The following is a 21,313-nucleotide window of genomic DNA, read 5'->3' as shown; positions in this document are numbered from 1 at the left end:
GGTGTGCAAAGAGGCATCATGCAAACACGTTCACGAACAAGCCAATGCTGTGAGGGCGTTTTGAATCACAATTGCTGAATGCAGCTTAAAACCGACACAACAAACAAAACCAAATACCTGTAGCTTGTCTTCACCATTCTTAGCCAGGCTGCGACAGGCTGCATCCAGTTCCTCACCCATGGAGGTGAGGACGGCCTCCCGCTCTGCTTCCATCCGCAACACCTTCTCCTCCAGCTTAACGAGCTCGGACTCTGAAGCACGTCTCCGCTCCCCCGACCTGACCTGTGGAGGATGGGAGAGAGCCGAGCGCGGGTGGATTCTAATTAGCCATTGCTGTCGGCTGTGTTTAGTTCTTTGGATCTCACAACACAGTATATAGACATTCATTACAGCAGGTGCTCTGTAAATGAGAGAAGTCCAGGTTTGCTTGTTACAAGGTCAATTGTACAGTTTACTCCATAATACACGTGCAGAAAGAGAGCCATTCCCTTTCACTCACACAAACACACAGAGTTAAGTTCCCTCCTCTGACCTGCACTGCCAATAGTTTCAGGACACGGTCGATCAATATCGAGGCATAGGAACCAACTGATGCCCAGGGGCCTGGATCATTATCCTGTCTCTGGGATGACAAACCACCCATGTTACAATAAGAAGAGTCCCCCATTCTCCATTCACCCAATATCAAATCAATACATGGATCCCCTCAGAGTCCCATGGGACTTATCAAAGGTCTGCCAGAGAAGTGCATAGGGTTTCAATCCTTCATCTGCTGTTGTAAAACACCCGGGGACGTATTGATAGAGCCCCTTTTAAAAAAATACTTTCAAACTATCCGTAGGTTTATATGATCACGTGACCTTACAGATATCCCAGATCTTAATGCCGGGAACAAAGCAAGGTGTCCTTGAAGGTTAACGTTTGAACATGGCTGCGATGCTTCCTGTCGCTGTCGTATTGTCTCCAGCATACAAAAAACAAACAAACAAAGAAAATACTTTCTGAGCGCTGCATGAATAGCCAGTCCTTTACACTAGAGATGCATGAGTTGGTTGTCTTTACAGAGGCAAACTGAAAATAGTTTCAGATAAGATGCCAAAGTAACAATATGAAAGACACATTCAGTGACGAGCATGGTTCTATTAAAAATGGAGTGGCTGCTGATGGCACTCATATCTGTGTGTAGTTGTCTTTCCTGTCAATGTCCTTGGACTTTATCTGTCATGATTAATTAGAATTAATATTATAAATATTATTGGAAGTTGCAGTGCTTTCAATATTAGTCAGTATGTTTGAAAAACTTGGCAAAAAGGAGACAGGGCTTACTTTGTCATCCAGTTCCTGTTTGAGTAGCTGGTACTTTCTGTGGGAAAGTGCGTATGCCTCGTCTTTGGTGCTCAGCTGTGCTGCCAGCTTATCACACTCATCCTTCATCCTGTCCAGCTTGATGCGCAGCGCCCCACACAGCTCCTTGTCTGAAGCTGCGTCAGCCTGGCGGAGAAAGGGGGAGTTTAAGGCCATGGGACAAGGGCAATAACCAGAGAAAATAAGGGCTGCAAAATGTATCAACTCAAAGCAGGTTGCAATTTGTTTTTTCTGCTGTAAAGTACACAGGGAGAATCATTACTCTGTGTACGTGCGGTTTCAAAGTAGCCATTTCATTGACATAAATGCTGCTTTGATGATCACATGTACAGAATGCCACATATGCCAGTGAACCCAAACAATTTGTGAAAGATCTTAAGTCACATCGAGCAGGTACTGGGTGAATTCACAATGAGGTCTGACATGACATTTGATGCCGCACAGAGAATATCATGTAAGTGAACGGGTAAATGCCATTCCATGTCAAATCTATCTCAAACGTCAAATCTAAATCCTTAATTCATGTGTCAGTGCAGCTGAAGCTTGCCGAGTAAAATCCAACCTCAGACATAAGCTGTCTATCTACAATGATCACATCACCACACACAGCTGAAGATATTGTAAAGTGGGATGAACAACAATGGTTGAGGACTGGGATGACAGGAGTGACACAGATGAAGAAAAAATGAAGGAAAAAAAAAACAGAACTGATGGAAGTGAGAAGAGTGGAAAAATTAGAACTGGAGGGATTAAGTAAAAGAGGGATTAAGACAGAGGGACAGCGAGAGAGAAGAAAGAGTGGAGGAGGAATTAAGAGTGAGAGGACAAGGACAAGAAAATAAGAATATTTCAAGCTTTTTCTGACAGCTGACTGTATCAAAATCGTAATACAGGCCTCTGGCTATGCAATGTGAATATTGGGTGGGCTTCTTAGGGACATCTGCAGCACCCGTAGGCTGGTACTGTAAAACATTCTCGAAAACGCCCTTGTCCTTTGCACACTTGGAAATGACACCATTACAATGAGCTATGTCAGATATTAATGCCATTCAGCGCCACTAATGGGCTACGCTCAACCATATCAGGGAGGACCATGCCCCTTAAGAAACAATGTACCCGGGAGGGCTCATCATTGGAGATACGGAAGGGGGAGGGAAGGGGAGACTTCTGAGGTCTGATATTGGGTTTTTTAAATATTCACGCTTGGAGCTTTGGAATAGCCATGAGGATCCACGGGGCCCCACACACCATGAGGAGCTCAGCTATCCTCGATTCACCCGCACTCAGAGGACAGAGCCAGGCCACTGAGGAAGATTACTCTGAATGAGGATTTTGTCTGTGGAAACATGCCAGATGTTCAGTGGCTGAGGCGCGTTACCCTGTGCTGAATCCGAAGACTGTGCCAATGATTCTGTAAATGTCAATTAGAGTGTGCCACTCTGTGATCCGAGCCCAGGTGCAAAGAAAAAAAAGATCACTCTTTGGTTGCCTTATGACCCTGACATCTCCCAAGACTTCAGACTTTCTGTGATACATAATCCATGTCAGTCAAATCAACTGCTGGGTCACACGTGCACACAGAGAACTTGTACCTCACCATTTGATCCATCCTAGTGGGCAGCTTAGCTGTCACGAAAAGCACTGGAAGCAATATTTTTGAAAAGGGGGGCATTGAGGTGTTCTGGGGGGAGGGACTCAATCCACCATCATCTCAGTGCACAGCCATTCTCTAAACGTCGTGACCGGCTTCTGTGTCTGTCACACACCAGCAGAGCGCTGAGCAATAATATCATGCACATCAAATTAGACTGAAGGGCACATTTGTTTCTTGAAATATTATGACTTTATTCTCATATTATTACAAACATTCTTCACAAAATATTAAAACTTTCTCAGAGAACACGTACATCGGCTTTAAAGTGTTACACAAGAGCAGACAGCGGGCTGAAACACACATGAGCTATCCAGGGCGCTTATACATGAATTCAGAGGAATTCATGCATCGTTGAGGTGACGAGGTGACACATGCACATTTAGAGAGGTTACTTCCCCAGGCAAGACACACAGAAGAAGTCTAAAGCAGTGATTCTTAACCCTGGAGCACCACCTAGAGGGCCGCAAACAACTTGATAACCTACGCGGGACAGCGTAGGTTATCAATTGAAGACACCAGAGGTATTATTGTTATCCAGGAGAGGCTCAGTTACAATACAGCTTCCCACCACTCGGTGGTGGTAATGCGTCAGTCAGTTCTTTTACAAGCTCCAATAGGCAGAAGAAGACACTCAGCCAGCCGCTAGCCTGTAGCGAAAGTTACGGAGAAGTATTTAAAACGAAAAGATGAAGACGAAAGTGGAGATGAAAATAAATAAAAAAGTTTAGTGTAGTGTGTGTGTGTGTGTGTGTGTGTCGTGGTCTAATGTTACCAACGCAGCACTGAAGCCTCAAAGCTAAAGCAGCATCTCGAATCATCTTGAATACATCCATTTTATTACCACATATATTTTATTTATCAAATTTCGATTTCTCAGTTTCGTTAAGTCCATCCTTTGGTTCTCTCTAGTAAAATCTATTTATTAGTTATTTTTGTGTCAATAAGCCTGACTTGAGCCTTTACATTAGTTCTTGTATTAGCTTGATTTGTTCCATGAATTGTTCTCCTGTGGGGCGTCTTGTTGTTGTTGTTGTTGTTGTTGTTGTAGTATGCGCAGGTTTATATACACATGATGAACAAATGTCTTGATGATCAAGTTGCGTCATGTTTCTGCTTGTTCAACTGTAAGTGGATTTGATTTAGTTATTGAATACAAATCAAACCAAGAGGGAGATCAATTGGTTAAACCAATACGATGTTACTATTGGAATGGGCCCCGGGCCACTTTGTACTTGAAAAGTTGGGCCCCGAGGTCAAAAAGGTTAAGAACCCCTGATGTACAGCGTGCCTACATGTGTTGACATTCCCCAAAGAAAGGGAAGGAATGTCAAAAATAGTGGGGTTATTATTTATCATTTATCATAACATAAAATATATAAAAAATATCTTCTATAGTAGAATATCAGAGTCACGGCACAAAACTATTGCTGAAGATTGCGAGCCGGCCGAGTGACACTTCCACTGTGAACCTGGCCTTCCTGCAATATAGTTCACGATATGTTGTATTGTCACCTACTGCCTGGATTCAGTATGTTCTTTTACATGAAAAAATACATTTCCACCTTAAATTGGTGAATACAAATTCAGCAGAATTCAGGAAATAAAGTGTTAGACGCTCCACATATCCTCGGGGAAATACAATGCATTTTAACATTGCTTTTTGGCTTCCTGGGAAACTAATAATATGTAATGATATAACACAGAATAATAAACAACACTTATATTAAGGGGAGACAATTAGATAATTATTTGAAGTAATGGGGGCAGTAAGGCACCTGGATAATGGAAAGGGGGGCGTTGGCCCAAAATAGTTTGAGAAGCACTGGTATATAATACACAATTGTTCATTATCAGAACGGGGTGGTGAGGGATGACTGCGTACAGTATATACAACCCTTCTGTTGGACATCTTACTGCTGTATCAAAAATAAATCGCAGAAATGTAGAATTATTGTGGAAGCTCTAGCATCAGTTGGATACTAATAAACTATCCCCGGCTCTAATACCAAATACTACAAATAAGAATGGCCTGTTTCCACATCAGTAATGGGTCATTGCGCTAGTCCATGTTGTGTGTCCTTGGGCAAGACCTTGACTAAGGCAGTGGTTCTCTAGAGAACCACCTCTAGTGGGGCGCAGTGGTATTACAGGTGGGGCGCAGAGGAAAATGCAGAAAGACCTTGATTGAGAACTTCACATATTACTTAAGTACACAGACATACAACTAAGTCATTAATAAATCCATGTTGAAATGCCTGTACCTTTGTGTAAATGTTTACGTTATGCTGTTAACAGGTTACGCTTGTCATGCGCGACGCCCAAGATTCTTGGCGACTCGCCACATCCTACCTCCGTGAGATCGGCTTTTCTGCTGTTGCCCTTCAAAACAAAAGCTCAACATTGACCATGAATTGAGAGTGGCTTTTCTGCTGTTGCCCTTCAAAACAAAAGCTCAACATTGAGCATGAATTGAGAGTGGCCGTATCAAGCCTGCAACCCCGTTTTAAAAAGATTTGTAGTGGAAAGCCGGCTTATTGCAGCCAAAGCTAATACTGATCAAACGTGATGGCTCACAGATATTATTGTGTTTTGCAAAGGTTGCACGTTATTGTTGTTTTGAAAATATTTTCAGTGCAAAACAGGTTATTGCCAAATATTAGTTGTTTTTTTACACAGATAGAACTTTGTTTGCATTGTTCTAAAGTGATTGCAAATGTTATTAGTTTTTGTCTGATGGAGCAATCTGGTTTACTTGAAAGTGATTGCCATTTTATTTACTCTGTTATTTGAAAAAGCACAGATGGAGGAGTCGTTAGAAGTTGTTATTTCAATAAAAATTCAGCATGGACCATTTTGTTACAATTGCGTGGGGCATGAACATCTTTATTTTTGGGTCGAGAAAAGGTTTGAGAACCGCTGGTGTGTGAATGTTGGTCCAGGTGGGCAGGTGGCCCCTGTGAAAAGCACTTTGAGAAGACTACAGAAGAGCTACACAAGTCCATACCCTGACCCCAAACCCTGGCTTATTCTCTTACTAGCAGCTCCAAAGCGTATCAACACGCCTCGTGTGTTCAATCTATACAAAGACTGAAGTGACTATGACAGATGCCAGACTATTTATTGGCTGAGACCAGATGCCAGGCAAACAGCAGCTGGGTCAAGCTAGCCGTTTCCAGTCTTAATGCTACATATTTACTGTGGAGACATGAGAGACTGGATAATCTCATTTAAAGCAAAAAAGCAAAAGGTATATTTACCAAATGCCAAACTCATTAACTGCACAATTCCTTTATGGAATAAAGACTAATATTGATTAAAAAACAGGGCTTACCTTAACCTCCTTCAGGTGAGCCATTATTTCATCCCTCTCATGATGGCACAGCTTGAGCATGTCCTGCACTTCACAATACTTCTTTGTCCTGCTGTCCTCCATCATCGCCTTATTGCTGTCCAGTTCTGTCTGATGCACTGCTCTCTCCAGCTGCAGCTGCTGCCCCAGGGCGGCCCGCTCCTCCTGCACTGCTGTCAGCTTGGCCTGTAGCTCCAAGGAGCCCTTCTGGAGCTTCTGCTTGGAGTTCTCCTCCTCAGCTAACCTCTGGATTAGCTGAGCATGGGCTGAGGTCCTCTGCTTTAAGGCGGCCTGGAGCTCGGCCTGTGTGTCCTGGTCCCTCTGGCAACGACGAGCTTGGGTGTCAGCTTGTTCCTCCAGCCTCTGGTTCTCTTCCCTCAGTCTGGTCTGGGCAGCAGCCAGGTGCTGAGTCTCCTCCCCCAGGGCAGCTGAGGCCTCCCTCACCTAGGGTTAGAATCTGTTAGTCTGATCAAAGCTCTTTTAATGACTCTACAGCTGAGGTGTTCATTCTCCTCTTGACTTTGACAGCACTTCAAACTGAACGTGACAAATTGGTCCATGACTGTGGTTAGACTGGGATCTGTGCACGAACGCTAATGTGCCTTGCAACCACAAAAATGCATTTCGCAAAACAGAATTGATATGTCTACCTTTGCACAACTTTAACGCTGGCTGACTAGTAGAGGGGTCATAGCTACATGACACACATGCGGCATATGGTGGTAGTTTGATTTCTACTGTAGTGCTGACTGCTGTCATTTGTGAAAAGATGACTCAAACTGGTCTCCAATCAATGAACTAGACTTGCAGCCAGATGGAATGACACGATGTCTAAATGCACACTGCTGACCAAAGACTGTGGGTCTTTGATCCTTCAAGTATACATTTTTTTTTAGTTTCCCCAGTTGGTGGAAAGATATTTCCGATTCCTGGTTGCTCAACCCCATACCTCCCGGATTTCCTGCTCCAGTGATAACTGGCGCTGGCGGGTCTCGGACAGATCGACGTCCTTGCGGTGGAGCTCTTCTTCGCGCTGGGCCAAACGCCCGAGGATTTCAGCCAGCTCCCTGCGGGCCGCCTCGGTCTGCTGGCTCAGCGCCTTCAGCTGGGCCTGGGAGCTCTCCTTTTCCCTGGCTGCCTGGAGGGAGAACGAGAGAGCCGGGCAAAAGAGGGAGAGGGAGTGGAGTGGGCATGGGGGGGAAGGCGAGAAGGGAGATGACGAATGACATATGAAGAGGAGGCGGAAGATGTTGTACAAAAAGGAGCTCTAACAATAATGATGAGAGCCAGAGAAAGAGTGACAGAGAGACAGAGGCAGAGAAACATATGCAGTACCAGCTTGCACTGATAGGAAAATGGTCGCTCTCAGCTCCCCGATAAGGGACAATGGTCAGGTCTGTTCAAGGCAGATTGCTTCTAATACTCTGGCTTTGAATGGAATTTGCAAAGACTTTGCTGTAGCTCAGAACCTAATCATTTAATTGAGCACTTGATTCTCTCCCCTAATTCATTAAGGGGGCAGAAATTATTTTGCAATTAATTTGCGTCACGTCGAGTAAGCCAGGTGGGAGTCTGTCCGTCTGCCTGCCTGAGAGGAGCGAGCTGCTGACTGAGAATGGAAATCACTGGGAGGTGACTTTCAAGCTAATAATTATCGTCAGCCTTTAATTATTCAACAAAGCACAAGCACTGTAATATACAGTACCTTAAAAAGGTACTCAGGCCACGTTACTTCATATATGGTTATATCATTATTAAGCTTTTAAAAATACAATATTCATGAGTTCTAGTCTGACTTTGATACAAACCCCTCTCTGCTATTTAGATAGAACAAAGTATGAATTCAAATGAACAGAGAAAGGCATGCATCCATAACATTTGCTATGACTTGTGTTTTAGGTATTCACTAGTTCAAGTTCCTCTTTTATGGAACCAGCTTCCACTTTCAGTCCGGGAGGCAGACACAGTCACCTCATTCAAGAATAGACTTAAGACTTTCCTGTTTGATAGTGCTTATAGTTAGGGCTGAATCAGGTTTGCCCTGGTCCAGCCCCTTGATATGCTGCTATAGGCTTATCATTGTCCTCCTTCTCGTCTCACAGGGTCCATTGGACCTGTCTGTGTCTGAAGCTTGTCCTGGGTCCTGACTCCTTGCCCCTGCTTCCTGCATCCAGCCTCTGGCCTGGACCTGGCCTCCTTCCCAATGGCCCTGCCTCCTTCTCTGTGCCTCCTGCCTCAAGGGCCTGACTGACCTCCTTGGTCTGGCCTCTTTCGCGATGCCTCCTGCCTCCTGCCATGGCCCTGCTGATGCTCCCCCCCCCCCCCCCCCCCCTATCTTCCTCCTTCTGTTTCATGGATCGTGGAGGTCTGGATCGCGGTCCATGCCTAGTACTCCTTATTCATACATTTCTGTCATATTCATTGAATATGTTGTAACTCTGTAACTCTGTTCATTCTGTACACATGACATCTATTGCGTCTGTCCATCCGGGGAGAGGGATCCTCCTCTGTTGCTCTCCTGAAGGTTTCTTCCCTTTTTTTCCAGTTTTTTGGGGAGTTTTTCCTGATGGGAGGGTGTTGATTTATTTGCTCTGGAACGTTTGGATCTAGAATTGAATGTGCTCCACACTGTATTGAAACACAGAGCTATAGTGTCTGTGTGACGTTGTGTTAAGACAAAACACAAAGCAGAACAATTATACAAAGGCACAAACCGATGTGAAGACTTCTCGGAGTCATGTGTGGTCAACGTCTGTAGTACTACACAGAGACGGGATAAAGAAAGAAAACAGGCGCGTTTCTGGGACTTCCACAACACGTGTAGTTATTTTGGTCATGCTTAATGGTGGAAACAAACCATGCTAAGTTATGTGGTATCTATGGAGGTAAGACCCTTTTCCTTTCCAGAAGGAGTCCTCCCATTGGCTGTTAAGGGTGAATGTTCCAGAGTTGAGAAATACTCAAGTGGCTGTATTCGCCTGAGTAACGTGAGACAAAGGATCTGCTTCACATCTGGTCTGAATACACCTTTAACAGAGGAGAGATTGCCGTGGTATTGTGTGTCCATGGTGTTCACAACACTATATCGCCGATGCCAGTTTGTAGCGACGCACCGTCCACTGATGTGTTCTGACGTTGGTGGGTTGCAGAACCTCAGGGAGAGTTTGGCTGAGATAAGTTTGGTTTTATTCTCGCTGCCAGGGGCGTCTCTACAGATCAGTTTACTGCTGGAGCTGAGAAATGCATCTCAGTACAGACATTATTGATTACTTCACTTTTTAGAACACACTGTTAAAGTCAAAGCAGGTATGCATGAGCCAGAGTCCACCGTTCAGCGAATGCAACAAAGACAGTCAGCTGCCAGCTGGCTAGCTTTTAGCCCAGCTGGGAGTCCATGAGCACAGTCCACGTATCTGAGCTGTCCACCAGCACCCAATGATACAGAGTTAATAACCTGCAATGAGATTTACCACAGTCTGGTAAACTTTTGCTGGGTTCTGTGAAACAGCTGAGAGTTGTTACTTTGTTCAAAGATAAGCCCAAAAGAACGACAACTGCCAACAGGAACAAAAAAGCAGCTGACTGCGAAGCCGTTGGGATTTTTATCTTGACTACAGTGGACACAGACGCCGTGCTAGTTTCACTCGAGCTAATGTATAGTAATCAGAGTTTTGCTTTCCTGTTACCACTGGCACAAGTTTGTTTATTGATCAATCCGTATTGTTAATTTGTCATGCGGGCCGCTCAGAGGCTTTACCATCAAGAACCTCATATAAAACTTTCGGAGCAGGAGACCGCGAGTTCTTTGTCAATATTCTTGGTGTCAAAGTGTTTTCAGTTTGAATAGACTAAACTTACTAAACTAACACGGACATCCAAATACTTCATAAATACATGCAGGTCAAAGAAAATGTGCTTTCCTTAAATCTGGACTTCTTTAAATCTGGATCGTCATCCAAAATTGAGTTTGGTAAACACACCAGAATGCAGAAAGGTGGCACTTCCATCAACATCACAAGAAACAGCTCAACGGGGTGAATGGTCAAAATCCAACTGACTTGACTTTTGGTCCCTAGTACCGTTCACAGTTCAAAAACCTTACATTTCCCATCATGCAACTCAAAAGCATCTTTCATTAGATCTACCCTGCTTTCCAGAGGCCCACATCTTTCAAATCCTGCACCTCCAGACTGTACTGCAGGCTTCTTTTTTAAATGGTGTTCCATTGCCAAGCTGAGATAACCCACATGTTTCTCACTTCAAATGTAGTGAAGCACCACTCCATGCTCTATTAATATCTTGACATACGGCAGGTCAGTCCACTTGACTCAGGGAGTAGACTTGTTTCAACATTCTAAAGAGCAGCAGTTCCTTAGCGTCAAAAGCCCTTAAAAGCATGAATCTGCCTCAACCGACCTGTGAAGCCTCGTCACTCTGGACTTGAGCCTCCTCCAGCTCCTTCTGCAGTCTCCTGCACTTTGCCCTCCACTGACGCACAGCCTCCTGGGCCCTGGTCTTCAGTTCGTCTCTGCTCCTCGTGCTCTCCTGGAGCAATGCCTCCGTCTCCCTCCTCTCTGCCTGCCCTTGGCTCTGAAAGGATGAGCGAATATAATACAATAGTGTACATTCATTCTTCATTTATTCTTTGTGGGGCGACTGTGACTCAGTGGTGGGCAGGGTTGTCCTTCAACCAGAGGATCGGTGGTTCGATCCCCAGCTCCACTAGCCCATGTCAATGTGTCCTTGGACACTTAACCCCAAATGTCTCCCGTAGCTGTGCCTACGGTGTGTGAATGTGTGTGAATGTTAGTTACTGCTGATGTGCAGGTGGAACCTTAGCTCCTCCCATCAGTGTGTGAATGTTAGTTACTGCTGATGTGCAGGTGGAACATTAGCTCCTCCCATCAGTGTGTGAATGTGTGTGAATGTTAGTTACTGCTGATGTGCAGGTGGAACATTAGCTCCTCCCATCAGTGTGTGAATGTGTGTTAATGTTAGATACTGCTGATGTGCAGGTGGAACCTTAGCTCCTCCCATCAGTGTGTGAATGTAAGATACTGCTGATGTGCAGGTGGAACCTTAGCTCCTCCCATCAGTGTGTGAACGGGTGAATGATGTCATGTATTGTTAAAGCATTTTGAGTGGTCGGAAGACCAGAACAGAGATAAACAATTACAGGTCCATTTACCATTACCATTTATCATTTTTAACCATCCCAATTTTAACCATCCCAATGCTAAAATGTCCAATTCACAAGGATCTCATTAGTGCAGCTTTTACAGAGTCTTTACGTTGTTCTTTTGTGAACCTGTGGCCCAGAATGAAACCCTGCACACAGCATGCATCCAATTCAAAGGGATATAGAGAAGAAGCATTCTTTGTTTACGGTCCTTGAAGTAAATTACATATGCACTGATTAATAACCAATATAAAAATACCTGCATCTCCCTCAACTGTTCCAGCATTCGGAGCTGCTGCTGCTCCCGCCGCGCCAGGTCTGATGACAAGTCCTGGTATATAGAAAAGAGAAAGGTCAAGGACCTGTGTGTGTGTGTGTGTGTGTGTGTGTGTCTACTACAACTACTACTGCTAATGGGAGCAAGAAGACAGGAGACAGGGAGACATAGGGATGTGGAGGAATGGGTTTAGACCGATGGATGCAAAAGAAAAAAAAGACATAAATAGGTGTCGGAGGTTTAAAATAATAAAAAAAGATCAACAGTGAAGAGTGGGTTTTGAGAGCAAAGAAGATGACAAAAGGCAAAGGCAGAAAGGTCAAAGGAGGTTGAGACTGTCATGCTGCCCACTATTGGATTATCTGCACGGCTGGTCTGAAAAGTCGTCTGAAAGGAGAGTTGCACTGGATTAGCTTCATTCTCCACAAGAAAATCACAATCACTTTCAAGTTTCCAGTTTGATTGAAGTCTCAAGTAAGGGCAAGTAAAGTTAGCCCGGTGCCATGGTGGTATTTATACTGAATAAGACAGCCAGTTAGGAGTAATTAGTCATAGATGGATTAGTCATAGGCCTATTAGACTGTATAGAAGTTTATTCGCTGAGAAATTGAATCTTCCACCCTATTCCCCTCATTATACTTCATTTCTGCTCATTTACCATTAAAATGAAACATTTCCAATGTCTATTTTGATCTAGACATGAAAACCATGAGAGACGCCCCAGGTGATACACACAAACACCGTCTTCATCTTTTAACATCTACTCGGCAATAAGGGAAGCTTCGGAGTTTAGAAAGAAATCAGAGATTAGAGGAATGTGCCAATGCTATTTCTACTAACATTGTATTAATAGCCTACCTTGAATACCCCTCCTCAGCAAGAGAATAGGTTTTGTTTTTATGTCTTGTTACAGTGATGGAAGTGACACATCGCACCAGTTTGTGAAGGATAAACGACTGCCGGTTGACTTCGGATTTCCTCTTCCGACTGTCACTTCGCGTGACAATTTTAAGAGGATAAAAGAGCATGGAGTTGGTGGAGGATGAGACCATGGATGAGAGGCACCCGACACACTGAAATAACCCAGCTCAGTGTGGAGACGGGGGCAAAGTCAAAAGCATGCTGCTGGTGTGTTCGTTTGAACTGTCAGTGCATCTATTCTTAAGGCTATTCTGCAGAGACAGACACATTGATGGCAAAGGAATGATATTACTACCCACAATCACACAGCTTCTCCCATACACACCTCCACCTGGAAGCTGAGCTGGAGCCTCTCCTTCTCCTTCCGGTCCAGAGTCCTTTTCAGTTCTTCGACCTCGCTGACGACTGAGGCCGCGTGCAGCTGGGCTCGCAGCTCCACCACCTCTTTCTCCAGACGATCTATGCACATCATAAAAGTGTACAACACATGGATTAGGGAGCACCCAGCATGTCAAACACAGATTCAAACCTAAATCAGATTTAGTATTGAACTATAGAGCTTTAGACACTTTTAAAAGAAGCTGTCATTTTCAAACTTTCACTGCTATTTAAGTGCCTTCGCAGTTCTAAATTCAATGTTAATACAAATAAATAAACTGTGGGGCATTGGCAGGGACGATTTTCACTAGTTACTCCCAATGTTCTCTCTTAGACATGTCAGCTATTTATATGGCTACTTACAGAGTTGTCATAGCAATTGTTTGCGGAGAGGATTTGGATGCAGGTTAATGGATGGGTTCCATTTAGCTTGGATCCAAATCCTTTCTTGTCTTGCTGTTGTTGCTCCTTTCCCTCCCCTCCACAGACCAGACTTAGATTCAGTACCTGCTCCTCTCTGCCCACCACTCCCCTCCTCCCAGAAGGTGCCTTGTGGCTGAGCGATTGGCTGAGAAGTCTTCAGCTGAAGCTCAGTCTTCTCCTTCCTCAACCTCTGCAGCTCGCCGCGCATTTCCTCCACCTGGGGGGCGTTGGCAGTGGAAGCAGACTGTGACTGTCTGGCATTCTCTGAGAAGATGCTGCACTGATTATTGCTTCGTCTTTTGGGGTTTACTGTACATCTGCATGTACAATCAGGTGGAGAACACAGACACACAAACAAACCTGGTGAACAAGGGCTTCTCTGTGTTCCTCAGATTGTTCGTGTAGTCGTCTAGCTCCCTCCAGTTCCTGCTCCATCTGAGGACAACATAACAACAACAACAACAACAATAACGTCAGGATGATACATGATGAAGAAGTGTTCCGGAGGGAGCAGGAGCCTGCTGTCAAAGGTTCAGAACGTATACAAATTGAGTTGAATGCACAATTATGACACCATGAAGACATTTTAATGTTTCAATTTCAGATGAAAAGTTGTCAAATAAATAACTGTCTGAGCAAGTATATGAATTCTAACTATTAGTTCAGTAAAAGGATGGAGGAGAGGAAGGACCTTTACTGTATTAAGTAATGACTTAAGTAATGTATTAAGTCATCGCATCAAGTTCTAAATACCAACCCAATGTTTTTGAATACAAAACATTTCTTTGAGACTGAACATATTCACCTTGGATTTCTCCCGGCCTGCTCTCAGCAGCCTGGCTGGAACTGTATCCTCTCTCTCCTGGGATTGAGCTTGGTGTCTCCCTGAAGTCTACCAAACACAGGCCACAGCATCATCATAAGAGCACACGAATAAGAGTAGAGTAGGAATGCAACACCAGAGTGCTATTACATCATCGCATTCTCCCCAATCTCATCTTCTTGGAACGAGATAGTGCCATCATGGTGGATTTGTACAAGAGCTTAGATCCCACTCAATCCCACTCACTCCGAGCGGGCTGTGATGATGAATTACCAGCTGCTAGCAATAACATCTACCCAAGTGACTCATCATCTATTTGATTCACATCACAGCGGGCCCATTGGTGGGGAATAAATGTGCCCTCTGCTCTCCCTCCTCTCCTGCTCTTTAGTAGTAAAAGAGATTATTTTCCTCTTCATGTCCTCATGCTTGTTTATTTACCCTTAATTTTTGGACACATGCATTATTTCCCATCACCTTGGGTTCTGCTGATGTCCCATTAGGGCAAAAAGGAGGAGAGGGATGCAAATGAATTGGAAGCTACTGTCATTACAAAGAGCTAGAAAAGTCTAGCTCCCAAAGGTTATCAGTGTGGATACAGCTACACAGTGCCCCTCTGTGGTGGACTGATGAACTGCAGCCGGCACGAGAGACTCGACAGGAAAGATGCCAAGACACTGATTAGCTTCAACAAAACGCTGTCCTCAAAAATAAATATTATGCTGATGATGTCTAATAAGGATGATTTATGTTGCTAAATGGAAGTAGCGACGTAAGGAGCAATAATACAAGATAATGTGTTATTTACTGTGACTGTGGGTATCTATTGACTTTGAGTGCATCTAACTTTGGCTCTTTATCACTAAAGTGCGGCTAATGACAGCTCGCTCCACGACGAATGCCTCGAGGCAAATGCAAGCGTAAAGAAATAGATAAAGCATGATTGGCATGAAATACGTGAAAGTAGCAATTGCTTGCTTAGCGGCCATGTGCACTGCCTCACAGTAATTGCCTGGCTGTGGTTCATAGTCTCGTAAAGCAGAGCAAGAGGGCCAGGTGACATAGTGGGAATGCTGTTTTACCAAACCAGGGAGGACTGCAGTGCATGAGAGAGAAAACCCTCCAATTAGGACAAAAAAGTCGCCCAGCAAGTGCGGAGAAATTTAGATTTTTTCTTTTCTTTCCTCTGTCACAATACGTGGGTCACGGTACGCTGGACGCCGCCGTACGTGGAATACACGATATGTAGACATGTGTGTCCACACGGACACTTTTTATCCGTACGCCGTGAGCAACGTTTAGAACAACAAGCTGCTGGTGTGAGACAGTCACACTTTGATCTGAAGGATACAGTAGGTGTCAAACAATATTAATCATCTAATTGTGTGGAGGGTTATTAATCAGAGCAACTATAGCTCATGGATTTCTGTGATCTGCTCTGAAGTTGTTGTTTTTCTAGAAGAATAATCACTCAACAGAGATCACTTGGGAATGTTTCAGCATTCATTTCATAACGCCATCAAGGTTGCATTGACACGTTTTTTGTCCCAAGAGAAGGCACCAGAACAGCTTACGCTATGTGAGAAAGGCATTCGCATTCAGAAATGGTGTAAATGTCAGTGGTCTGTATGTTTACTCAGGAATAAGCAGCGGGCATTTATAGCTGCTGCTGCTGCTCGTACGTGGGGGAAAAGTCTGCTGACTCGCTTCATCTGCAGGAGCCAAATTTCTCATGGTGAAAACAAATATATATTTCGTTGAATTGCTGTTGGTATTAGTACAATGATTCATTGCAGTGATGACTGCTTGACCAGCTGGTCTAGTATACAAATCAAGCATTGGTTCACTGGAGCTTTCAACACAGGAGGCGGCATCAGACCAGTCACTAAAGGTTCAATCAGCCTGTTCTCTCCAAGCATCACATGAATGGAACACATGACCATATGTTCATCCTGCTCTGTCAGTCAGTGTACTGGCAGTCTGCATGTCATTTGTTTAACTGCTTTATTCTTTTATGTGTGTGTGCGTGTGCGTAGTTGTGCTTGAACTGCATGTCGGTTCCGTAATGTTTTTCCTAGGTTTCCTTTCCTTTATGCTCTTCTGTGTGCGTCGATGTTGTTTTGTCTGTATTATAACATCAACCGGCTCAGGTACAGCAAATATAAAAATGTTTTTTTGTTTGTTAATGAATGTGTGTTGTTAAAGTTAAAATGAAGTATTATTGTGTTCACTCCATGTTGTCTCGGGATTATCTTTTGCCCTTCTCTTTGAATGTGAGAGGACATGACAGTGTCAGCGAGGAGGTGTTGGATGGAGGGACAACAGCAGTTGAGTGGTGAGGTGGAGTGTCACCTCCTGCAGTTTATCAGACATGGCCGCCCACCGGTCAGGCCTTCTCTCTCTCTCCACGCCACTGTGCTCAGGATGCATCTCTCTCTCCAGCTCCTGCAGACGCCGCTCCACGCGAGAAGAAACCTGCAGACAGTGAGACGGGGACGCCTGATATGATAAATGACACGGCAGGAAATTAGAATGTGGGTGACGAAAAAAAGATATCTTTTAGAACTGATGCAAGTATTCCTTGTCTAATCAGGAAGCAACACAGCCACCTGTAAAAGGCAGTTATTACCTTTATCTTGACACATCCACAGACGGGACCAGATAAACAAATATTAAACATGTTGGAGAAGCATATTTGTCAAAGTAGTGATGGTGAGGTGAGGGAGGGGCCATGTGCCTGGAAACCATACTGGAACCGTTGCTTACGTTGGACTTCACTGAAGTAACATTTGAAAAAGAGGACTTTGGTGAATCCAACCTAACCCTGTAAAACACCAGTCACAATGACACAACCTAACCGATTGAGGCTGCAGGAGACCACAAACTCCTGTGTTCTGTGAGGTCACCATATTGAGATGGCGATTCTCCATATGGTGTAGACTCAAACTAATATTGATCTTTTTAGGAGAGCCTTTCTTTTCTTTCTACAATACGTCCTCAGGAGTATCTTGCTTTGCTTCGTGCTGTTACTCCTGTTTGTTTCTCTAAACTGGGATCTTCTGTCGGTAGTACTATCAATTAGTACCTCACACGAGAAAAGAATCTAACGTGTCCCTTTAAAATGTAGTCCACAGAGCTCGGGTGGTGAAATGCACAGCAACAACTCACTGAGGCATGACTCTGGGAAGCCGTGTTGTCTGTGAGGCTCTCCATCGCTCGCCGGGTGTCAATATCAGACCTAGAAAAAGCAGACAACCATTCACACAGCAGAGTTTTAAAAAAGAATTATACATTTGTTTTCAAAGTTAAAGAAAAAACTTTTTTGATAGACAGTGGATTTGAAAAATAAAGGGTAACACTTAACTAACTACACGCTATTTAGCATTAGATAAGTATGAGTAAACACTTAATTAATCATTTATAAAGCACAAATTGGTATGCAATTCATAAACAGTTATACATGTTTTATTCTTGATTAATAAGCTTGACTATTATGAGTTTCATGATTGGGTTTTCATACTTTATAAATGACGTATTCCCCATTTGTAAATTAAGTAATAACCAATTATTAATAGATGATTACTGAGATGATTTATAAAGTGTTAGTAAATGATTAAAAAATATATTTAAATGTCAATTATTCATGCATTTATTAATACATGTAATGATTTAGATATGCACTAATGTTAGGGACTATGTTAACATGTGCTTTATAAATGTGTTTGAATGCTGCAATTCATGATTAATTCAGGTAGTTACTAGTGGTTAGTTAACTGTTAGTTAAGTATTTTGTGTGACCTCATCTAAAGTGAGGACTATCTATGCCTTACAAAGCATCTATAAATGTCATGATTAATTCAGGTAGTTACTAGTGGTTAGTAACTGTTAGTTAAGTATTTTGTGTGACCTCATCTAGTGAGGACTATCCATGCCTTACAAAGCATCTATAAATGACACACAAAACTCCGAACTAAGTTGAAAGGAAGCGTGGACCCGGGCCATAAAGAATGCCAGCCAGGTGATGGGAGGCGATGCCCGTCAGTGGAACGAGTGGTGAGTATGTTTCTTAATTTGCTGGTACGTACACATTATTGATTATGAGTATCTAGCTAGATAGCCAGCGAGCAAGCTAGTCACTAACTAGAGGTCCTGAGACAGGCACACGCCACCGCGTCACCTCAGTTGTAAGTAGACCAATCCAGGTGATAGCTATACTCATAATCAATAATGTGAACGTGCCAGCAAACTAAGAAGCATACTCACCACAGGCTCGCCCCAGATGAACTGAGCCTTGTCTGGAAGTAGACGAGATCAGACGGGAGCAGCACGGGGTGTTGACAAACTATGGTATACTATGGAAGCTGATAAAACACCAGTTGGAGGTTCAACTCCGTTCTAAATATCCCCATGTCTAAAGACTGCTGATTTAGTTGTGTACTATGTGGAAACCAAACAAACTAGAGTTTAGTGTTTTGATGTTCAGACTTTGCTCCTCCTTTCAGATACCTGTTTCTCCTGAGGATTTCTCTATCCAGGTCATCAGACAGTCTGTGCTGGTCACAATGCAGATCCCTCAGGGACTGGTGCAAAGTGTGAATCTATGTAGGACAGCCACAGATAGATACAGAATACACAACATTATACACAAGCAAAGCAAAGGGAAAAAGTTGGCGATCACTGCCTTTAAGGAGATGCACATGTATTGCAACCACTGTGACAAGGAGAATCAAAGATAAATAGGGACTCCTAAACATGATATATGCCTGAATACTCTCATTCAAATGAAAATCGCATCAAGCCCCTTTCAAGATGAGCGTCATATCAACGTTCCTGACCCAGTGTGCCCTCTTGTGAAAACCTCCTGATACTGCATGACAGTAACAAGCGGCAGTGATTAGTGGCTGGTTTGTGTCCGTTCTTACGTCGTCTGCTGACAGGCTGGTGTCCTTAAAACGAACACTGGCAGACTGAGACCGCCGCCTCCTTCCTGGAGTGCCAGTGTAGTCCCTCAGTGGAGAAGTAGGGTAGAACCGCTGGCCTTCTGAAATACAGATCAACATATATTATAAAGTGTAAAAGAAAGAGCCAGAAAACAAACTCGCTGCACAAAATATTCTAATGTTCCTTTTCCACTTGTTGTCATTTTTCATCTATTATTTATGTGTTATCTGCCTTTATTTTTCATATCTTTGCAAATGATCCAGAGCTGAGACTACAATGAGTGGGACAGCTGACAGCAAAATCCTTTCTTGTACTCCATACCCGATCCAGAGCAAGCCTCCAGGTCACTGGTATGCAGGGTGGAGGCCGATGCTGAGGCACTGCGAGGCCCATTGGATCTGCCTCCCCTCTGTGTCTGGAGCTGACTGATTGACTCTTCCAGGTTCTCCCTGAGCTGGTGCAGGAACACACATCAGACATAAAACCACAAACTGTGAAAACATTGGAATGCTTAAAAGCATTAAGAAGCAACAACAGACTTGGGGAAATAAATAAATAGGGATAACGCACACACATATACACATATATATATATATATATATATATATATATATATATATATATATATAATCACATCCCTGAAAAGATCTGGAGAAGGAGAAATATAAGGCACGAAAGCCAAACTAAGAAAATTGAGAAACGTGAATGATGACTGAATAAACAATGAGATAGTGGACTAAAATACAACATAGGTAGTGGAAGTAGGGATTTGGCTCGTTATGGATATGCACATTAAATCACATAATAGGTGTCTGACCAGTGCCATGGCTTCAGCCTGGTCATCTGTATGCGCCCTGTAGTGGCCCAGCATCCGGTCTACTTTGGTCAAGTTCCTACTGGTGTCCTGCAGCAGAAAAGACGCGTTTAGGTACTAAACTAGAATAAAGACCCAACATGTCCTCCGCGGGTGGAGGGAGCTGGTGTACTTTGGTATACCTGTAAGGTGCTTGCCAATGTGCCGATCTTCTCGGAGAAGTCTTCGACTCGACCATCACCTCCACCACCGCTGGCCCTGGTCCTGCCCGGGATGCGGTGGGCTTCACGCCCCCGAGACCGGTGCCCCCGCGTCCTGTCGTACGAGTCAGACTCACTGGACGTATCCATCGTTTTTAAAGGGTGAGAGACGGCTTGAGTGACCCGCTAGCTGTTGACTGCCCCGTTAGTCAGATTACCGAACAAACCGGGCTGCTTTTTTACTTCTTTTACAGTGGATATATTGGGCATAGCGAGAGGGAAACGGGCGCTTTGTCATCGTCGCCATAACAACCCGTGGAGACCGAACGTGATGCTCCGACTAGCAACAAGTGGTAACTTACGACAACTACTGTGACCGTTAGCTAGCTAACCCAACGTTAGCCCAGTTGTTTAGCGTGGTGACCAGCCCGTGACCACAGCGGCACGCCGTCTCTCCCCAGCGGGAGCAGAGGGCGTCTAAATGCCGCTAGAACTCCAGTTACACGGGGTCCACTGGTAGCTAACAGGAGAACAGCTCTCCGCGTTACAGTCTGGCTCCCCTCTGCTATGGCAACTTGAACTAGCCGCGCATCAGCAGGTAAACAACGGTTTGCTGCGGCTCCAAGGGGCCGCCGGGAAATGTAGTCCGGCGACAATGGAACAGTTCGGGAATCCATTATTTGTGAACTACATTGCCCAAAAGGTGTGCGTCAGCGCCAGTGTTGCCGCTCGTCAGTTAGAAAAGATTAGGGGGAAAAAGAAAAGAAAAGACGAGACGAAGGGAACTGTTGAAGCACACGTGAAAACTGTCAATTGGAAGAGAATGAACAAATACAATTGAAAAAAGTTACTTCGTGAAATGGACAGTTCATATTAACTGATTATAGTGCATAGTCTAATGTATGAATTGGGCATAGTTGGACTAATATAACTATACTATTCACTGTGTAGAACTGAATACAATACTAGAGACACAATAGAAAACTATC

General features: G+C 44.0%; 1 protein-coding gene across 3 annotated transcripts in view; it reads right to left on the bottom strand.

The window, feature by feature from the left end:
* Positions 1-20,939, bottom strand: part of LOC117727213 (centrosomal protein of 128 kDa-like) — a 48,847-nt gene extending 27,908 nt beyond the window's left edge. Inside the window, exons 1-17 of one of the 3 annotated variants that reach the window (XM_034527362.1) lie at positions 20,307-20,939; positions 20,128-20,214; positions 19,632-19,764; positions 19,292-19,410; positions 18,876-18,967; positions 17,538-17,607; positions 16,722-16,844; positions 14,352-14,438; positions 13,907-13,981; positions 13,631-13,763; positions 13,071-13,204; positions 11,807-11,878; positions 10,785-10,958; positions 7,318-7,506; positions 6,351-6,812; positions 1,327-1,491; positions 118-282 (exon numbers count right to left, since the gene is read on the bottom strand). In XM_034527362.1, coding sequence (XP_034383253.1) covers positions 118-282; positions 1,327-1,491; positions 6,351-6,812; positions 7,318-7,506; positions 10,785-10,958; positions 11,807-11,878; positions 13,071-13,204; positions 13,631-13,763; positions 13,907-13,981; positions 14,352-14,438; positions 16,722-16,844; positions 17,538-17,607; positions 18,876-18,967; positions 19,292-19,410; positions 19,632-19,764; positions 20,128-20,214; positions 20,307-20,474 — 2,448 coding nt within the window. In that variant the 5' untranslated portion in view covers positions 20,475-20,939. The remainder of the gene's footprint in view (positions 1-117; positions 283-1,326; positions 1,492-6,350; positions 6,813-7,317; positions 7,507-10,784; positions 10,959-11,806; positions 11,879-13,070; positions 13,205-13,630; positions 13,764-13,906; positions 13,982-14,351; positions 14,439-16,721; positions 16,845-17,537; positions 17,608-18,875; positions 18,968-19,291; positions 19,411-19,631; positions 19,765-20,127; positions 20,215-20,306) is intronic. The other 2 variants (XM_034527363.1, XM_034527364.1) reach the window with 2 other exon arrangements.
* Positions 20,940-21,313: the final 374 nt, after the last annotated feature.

The sequence above is a fragment of the Cyclopterus lumpus genome, chromosome 24 (genome assembly GCF_009769545.1).
Source record: "Cyclopterus lumpus isolate fCycLum1 chromosome 24, fCycLum1.pri, whole genome shotgun sequence".
NCBI classification, from domain to species: Eukaryota; Metazoa; Chordata; class Actinopteri; order Perciformes; family Cyclopteridae; genus Cyclopterus; species Cyclopterus lumpus.
The sequence above is the reverse complement of the archived record's forward strand: the minus strand, read 5'-3'. Positions and strand labels throughout refer to the sequence as shown.